Source organism: Raphanus sativus, chromosome 4 (genome assembly GCF_000801105.2).
Source record: "Raphanus sativus cultivar WK10039 chromosome 4, ASM80110v3, whole genome shotgun sequence".
Lineage (NCBI taxonomy): Eukaryota > Viridiplantae > Streptophyta > Magnoliopsida > Brassicales > Brassicaceae > Raphanus > Raphanus sativus.
This window is the reverse complement of record NC_079514.1, coordinates 46170924-46177894: the sequence shown is the minus strand read 5'-3', so window position 1 is coordinate 46177894 and position 6971 is coordinate 46170924. Positions and strand designations below refer to the sequence as shown.

The 6971-nt window shown below is 35.0% G+C and overlaps 1 protein-coding gene across 1 annotated transcript; it reads left to right on the top strand.

Moving 5' to 3' along the window:
* Positions 1 to 1417: 1417 nt before the first annotated feature.
* LOC130510665 (uncharacterized) lies at positions 1418 to 4672 on the top strand. The gene is made up of 3 exons (XM_057007206.1): positions 1418 to 1924; positions 2814 to 3673; positions 3763 to 4672. Exons 2-3 carry the CDS (start codon positions 2816 to 2818, stop codon positions 4552 to 4554), a joined length of 1650 nt encoding a protein of 549 aa, XP_056863186.1. The 5' UTR covers positions 1418 to 1924; positions 2814 to 2815; the 3' UTR covers positions 4555 to 4672.
* The last annotated feature ends 2299 nt before the right edge of the window (positions 4673 to 6971 follow it).

Below are 6971 nucleotides of genomic sequence, written 5' to 3'. Positions count from 1 at the left end.
ATGTAATATATGTAAGGGAGTCAATCCTACAATCTATCAACTTGATTAATGGCAAGTAACTGTTCATATGATCAATAAAATATTCCTTCAATTTATGATTGAATATATTTAATTGCAAAGAGGAAATCTTATATATCATATGGATATAGATAATATTTAGAAATGTTATCACTCTCTGATACAGCCTTTCTTGGAAAAACAAATGGAAATTAGTATATTAATATAGGAAAGTCTTCGTTTCGAGAACTTAGGAGGATGTATTCAATTTAACATTTGATGTGATTTGATTATTAATGAAGTTTTAGATGATTTTAATAAGTTGCAGAGATTTAAGTGATTTTTGTTAAAGTACTCTAGAATATCACTTAAAACCATGGGATTTGAGTTTTAATTTTTTTAACTAAGAAACTCCACCCAAACACCCTAAAATCACCTCAAAACTTTAAAACTCCACAACTTAAAATATTTTCAATAACAGTGGATTTCAGAGTACTTTACGAAATGTCAAGTTCAATAACAGTGGATTTTAAATGAGTTTTTAAAATTCATGTTTGAATAACAGTGGATTTGTCATTTTAATACAAATCACCTAAAACTCTCGGTTGAATACACCCCCCTTAAATTTGGGCATATATGTAGTTTTCATTTATTGACATATACTTACATTCCTTTGTTAACTATTTCATTAATGAATAAGAACATTGGTACCTATATATAATGGAGGTCGTATACGCTTCTACAATACCATATAATCTTATTGTTCTTCTATATGTAAACATTAGACCCACTCTTCCAGAAACAATGGCTGGTTTGGATTTTGTATCTAATTTGAAGTCTTTCAAATCAATAAGGTTACAGTAAAGGTGATCTGTTTACGGAAGCAATACTTTTGTGCGGTGGAAGAGACAATTGAGATGGTACTGGTGGATTCAAGAGTAAGCATATAATACTATGTTCTTGATAGTACAAGTTCTTTTTTTTATTCAAAAAGTTCTATTTTTTTACAAATTTTTGTGCATTAAAATAAAATTTTTGTAGCAAAAGTGATTACAATATCCACTTTAATAACTAGACCTTTTAAGAAACCTAAGCAAAATAAAAGATCGTAACAAAAGCGATTACAAGTTCTATTACTATGATGACTTATAACTATTCTCATATGTTTTTTTCATGTTATGTTATAGGGAAACATGATCCATGGTATTGTGAAGAAAGAATTTGGTCGGCCAATTTAGTCCTTTCATTAGAGAAGATGTTTGGTTTATAATTATGTAAAATGTATATACATAAAAAGATTGCTATATTCTAAAATATGGTAAAATTATAAGAAAGTATTATATGTTGTAAATATAATACTAAACCAATTTTTATTTTAAGTCTAGATATAATATATATAAAAATATCAAAAGTACTTAAAATATCTAGGGAAAATTGGAAATATGGAACAAAAAAACTGATACATTGTCCCTATGCCATAATCTGAAACATAAATTGTCCCCTTGGTATAATTTTTTAAGAAAACCCAATTATATCCCTCATCTCAAATGATTTAAAATGATTTCGATTTTTTAAATATAATTAATTAAAAAAATAAAACAAAAAGAGAAAATAAAACAAAAGGGGGAAATCGTGTTTTAACCCTAATATCGTTTCTCTCCTTTGGCGATACAGAGCAAAAGAGGATTCTCAGATCCTCGATTTCTCAGAGGTCTCCTTGCCGTCGCCGGTCTTTCTTCTGACCGCTAGCACTCCGCCGGTGGTCTTCTTCTTCTTAATCGAACCTCCGGCTCACTTCGCGTCTCGTTGTCAATTAAATCGCCGAACACAGAAGCTCGTACCTCGCCGGGAACTGAAGTTGTTACCTCGCCGCTCTGCAATTCACACACTCAGCTTTAGTTTCAAGCAAAACAATCGAGACTTTCAGGTTTGTATAAGGATTTGGGAATTTTTTGCATGTCTTTGTATCTTAGTGTGATAGGTTTTGTTTCTAGTTTCTGAGAATTATTTAGGTATCTATGTTATGAAATTTTCTTTTTTGCTATCAAAGTTTCTTATACTTTTTCATGTTTGGCATCTGTCATGCTTTATGGCTACGGATTGCTTGTATCACTCTGTTAACGTTTGTGTTGTTGTTTATTGGTCACTGTCTGTCTTTTTTTAACATCTAAAAAGCTTGTATAACTCTTGTATTGTTGTTGTGATTGTCTACATCTCCCGTCATAGCCTTTGTTAAAGAAGAAAAACTGCTCTCTAAAACTACTTTGTTCATTTGAAAAAAAAAAGAATACTTTCTTCTTATAAATAAGACAATTGATGTTATGTTGATTACTTTAGTTTAGTTTATATGAGTGGAACCTTCTTTGGTTTCCTACGGGTTTATAAGTTATTAATGTATGCTTGGTTTTGGAAATTGCTAGTACATGGTAGCACTCGCACGATGAGTAATCAACGTGAGAGTAATGAAATCATCCAAGTAACATGACCATGTTCATTACATGATTTTCTATGCTAAAAGTTACTTTTTTGTGGTTACGGATTGCTTGTATCACTCTGTTAACGTTTGTGTTGTTGTTTATTGGTTATTGTCTGTCTTTTTTTAACATCTCAAAAGCTTGTATAACTCTTGCCTTTTAAAAGTTTAATTTTTAATTGTTCATTATCTGGCCTTTTAAAAGTTTAATTTTTTTTTAAATAGTTTGCGTTTGATAGGTATTCAATTTATGTTGTGTTAATGATTTAGCTGTATATGATATCAAAGTTTAATTCTTTTTGATGTTTTTGAACTCATATTGTATTTGTCTCATTGTTCACAGGTATGACGGTGGATCAGTTGCCTAAATGCCTATTCAAAGAGGGTACCGAAACACAAGTTGAGAAGGTGAACAACACTTGTAGAACTTCTATACTTGAGGAGGTGGAGAAGTACGTTGAGGCAGAGTACAAAGAAGTGTTGGCTGATCCGCTGTTTGCTCAGGTTATGGCAATTTATGAGCATAAGCTTCAGTATTCGGGGAGACTGATCCACACCTTTGCTTGTAAGCAGCTTCTTACCGCAAAACGTCATGAGTTGTGGTTCCATTATGCTCGGAGGCCTCTCAGATTTGCGATGCAAGAATTCCATGCGGTTACTGGTCTGAAATACAAAGACGACGAGCCTGACTTGGGTATTGATGATTGGAGCTATGATAAAGGGTTTTGGGGTAGGTTGCTAAGGAGGAAAAAAAAGATTAGCTTACAGGAAATCAGGAAGGTGCATCTGAAGGATTGTAATACCTGGTCTCATCTCGACAGGCTTAGGATGGTGTATTTGTGTGTGATCGTTGGTTTAGTTATGGCGAAGGATGAGAGGGTTTGCATCCCACACAAGTACATCAAGCTGGTTATGGATTTCGAGAAGATGAGGAAATATCCATGGGGTCGTGACTCCTTTGATTTGCTGGTGAAATCCATGATCGAAGCTAGGGGCAAAGTGAAGAAGCAGAACAGTTATGTTGTAGATGGATTCTCATATGCACTACAGATTTGGTTGATGGAGGCTATTCCAGACATCGGGTCTCTTTTGGGTCAGAAGCTCAGAGAAGGCGTCACTAGCATGCGATGTAGGAACTGGAAAGGATCTGCTAAGGTTTCTTATGACGATATTATTAGCATGGAGTCTAATTTTGCATCCACTGTAAGCTCTGATATCTTGACTTAATCTGACTGATATTTTTAGTTCTTAATGTTTGTGTCTAACCGTTTTAATTTGGTGATTTCTTGTAGGGAAATGTATTTCCATACATCTCTTCTACTGGAAATTGCAAGATCATTGTTGATGCTGGATTTGAACGGGACGATGAGATGAAAGATGAAAGAGTCGATCTCATCATTGACATGTACGAACAGAAGTATGACTGGAGTAAACATGTTTGGCAGCATCAGGAAACTGTCCAAGCATTTGTGTACAGTTCTGATGAAGATGGTTCAGAGGAAGAAGTGGCTCGTGAGTCGCGTGACACTGGACGGGAAGAAGTTGAAACCGTCCGTGTGTCTCCTGCAAAGAAGCGAAAGAACAAGTATCAGGACATTGGAGCCGAGTCAAGGAAGAAGAGGTTACTTTCCCAAAGATCAGCTGACAAATATAGAGATGTTGAAGAGGAAATGAAGTCTTATATCCAGGGTATGTTTAAGTCTTCATTTACTTCCTTGGCGCTTGAGGTACGTGACATAATTGAAGACCGCTTCACCAAATTAGAGGAGAAGTTGCTTTCATCTCAGAAAACTGGTCCTTCTCCTGCTCCTACTCCATCTTACACTCCTGGTCCTGTTCTAGCTTCTACTGATGCTCCTACTACTGTTGCGGCTTCTACCTTTGATCTTACTTCGGCTTCTACTCGCACTGGTGCTCCTCAAAAGACTTCTCGTGCTCCTGCTTCTTCTCGCGGTCGAGGTTCTGCTTCTTCTCGGGGCCGAGGTTCTGCTTCTACTCGCAGTCAAGAGTCGGCTCCCTCTCACACTGGTGCTCCTGCAGATGCTGCAAAGACAAGGTCACAGACAAAGGTAAACAAGAAGTAGATCTCTTTTGATGTCATGTACTGTTCTGGCGGTTTGTAATATATATTTAAGGATGATGTGTTGTTTGATGTTTGTAATATATATGTATGGATGGTTATGTGTACTTGCGGTTTGTAATATATATTTAAGGATGATGTATTCACTGTTCTAATATATATGTTTAAAAAGTGTTAATGTCTTTTTTTGTTTTATAACCAGGAAGAAGACATGTCTGATTTCTTTGGCAGCTTCTTTAGCACCTTAGATGCAACTTTAGGGACCCAAGAGCACTTAAAGAAAACAATGGGCAACCTTACACAAGAGTCTAATGTAGTAGGTTTTGATCTAACTCAAGACAAGCTATTTGAAGATCCTGAAGATTTCACCACGCCTTTGACTTCTTTCCGGCCATCGAGCCTTAAGAGTCCCTCCTTGACTGATATTGACAAAGGCAGAAGTCCGATACAAAGATAGTGACTATGCACTGGTTTTCCTTCCAGAAGAGAAATGGTCCAAACTAACTGAATGGTCCTTGAATCCCAAGTAAGTAATATTTTCTTGTTGTAGTTGTAATATTATCAATTCCCGTTTGAAGTAATTCTTACAAAAGTGTTTTATTTTTACAGTCGACTTCAGATTGGGCCATCCACATTCGAGGAAGAGTTATGTAAGCGTGTGATCGGGCCTAATTGTTGGTTCAAGAACTATGTGAGTTTAGCTTAGAAATATTTGACATCTGTTTTACATTTTTACATTCTGTTCTCATTATTTAAAATTTTTGTCTTTTGTTTTACAGGAAATAGACGCCATGATGTATTTGTTTCAGGAAAAAACCTCTTTGTTGAGATGGAAGGCAAAACGAGTAGCTTTTATGAGCTGTTTGTTTAGTAATCAGATCATTTCGGCGTTCGGCAAGTTTGAGGGGAACAGGAAAGGGTACGAAATCGACGATATTCTCCTAGATTATGGAAGAGGTGAGCTGCCCTATCATGGAAGAACAGGCGCGGTGTGGTATGTTGATGTAGATCGTCTCTACATCCCGATCTTTGTCAACCAAAACCACTGGATCTCTATGTGTGTTAATTTAGGGAACCGGACAGTTGAGGTGTTCGATTGTGGGGGTAGAAAGAACACCAAGTCTGTGGAAGCATTCGCGAAAATCATTCCACGGATTGTCAAGGCTGTCCAGCCATCCGGTAATATGAAAGATTTCAATGTGAAACAGTATACTGTTTCATATGTCCCGATGCGCGGACTAAACAATAGTGGTAATGATTGTGGTGCATATGCTTTGAAGTTCATAGAGTGTCACGTACTTGGCTTAGATTTCTCTTTGGTAAACGACGAGAACATCCAAGAAGCCCGTCATAAGATAGCGTTTGATCTCTGGGAGGCAGCAAACGACGAGGTGTTGCAGTACCGAATGGCCACATTTAAGCCTCCAAAGCGTGCCCGAGAGAAAGTTGTAGAACTCGTTTGAACTCTTGATTGTTTTCCTGGAATTGATTGGTTTTCGTATTTGGATTAAGATGTAAAACTTGTGTCACAATTGTTATTGATATTTGGGGTTTTCTAATTTTATTAGATTATGTGTTCAAATCATATTTGGATTACTGTAGATAACTAGTTTAAGATATTACTGTTATTGATATTTGAGGTTTTCTAATTCAAACCCTAAAGAAAATAGGGTTCAAACCCTAAACCCTAAATCGAGTAGGGTTCAATCTCTAAACCCTAAATTGAGTAGGGTTCAATCTCTAATCCCTAAACCCTAAATCAAATAGGGTTCAATCTCTAATCCCTAAACCCTAAATCAAATAGGGTTCAATCTCTAATCCCTAAATCAAATAAAGAGTGACCAACTTCGAGTTTTGTATTTATCAAGTCAATTCTAATGATTTGTAAATTACTATGTAATGTTTATTAAGTTTTAGTGTGATGATTTCGAAATACAAAGTAGAGTTTTCGATTTTGGGATTGTAGTGTTCTTATTCATTTTAGTGTTGGAGTGTAGTATCTTAGAACTCGATTTAATGTTAATAGAGTAACTCCTTTTAAGCTAAACCAATTTTATGTTAAGTTTAAGTATTTTGACATACAATATTTAAATTTATATGTTATATATTATTTTAATTTTTAGATTTTAGAAAATATAGAGTATATATGAACTTTAATTTAAGAAAATTTAAATATGTTTTTCGAATCCGCAAAGATCCGAACTGAACATAACCAAACAGAACTAAATGGTATTCAAATGCATATCCCTAATCAAATGTAAAAATAATTCTTGATAACAAAATATGTACTGTTATAATTTCTAAATATAATTTCTAAAGTATAGGTTTATATATAATACTATTAAATAGCCTAATAATTACCGACTATATCTTATATATGCACGATTGTCGCTGAGGTATGTTAATTAATTTGGTTTAGTC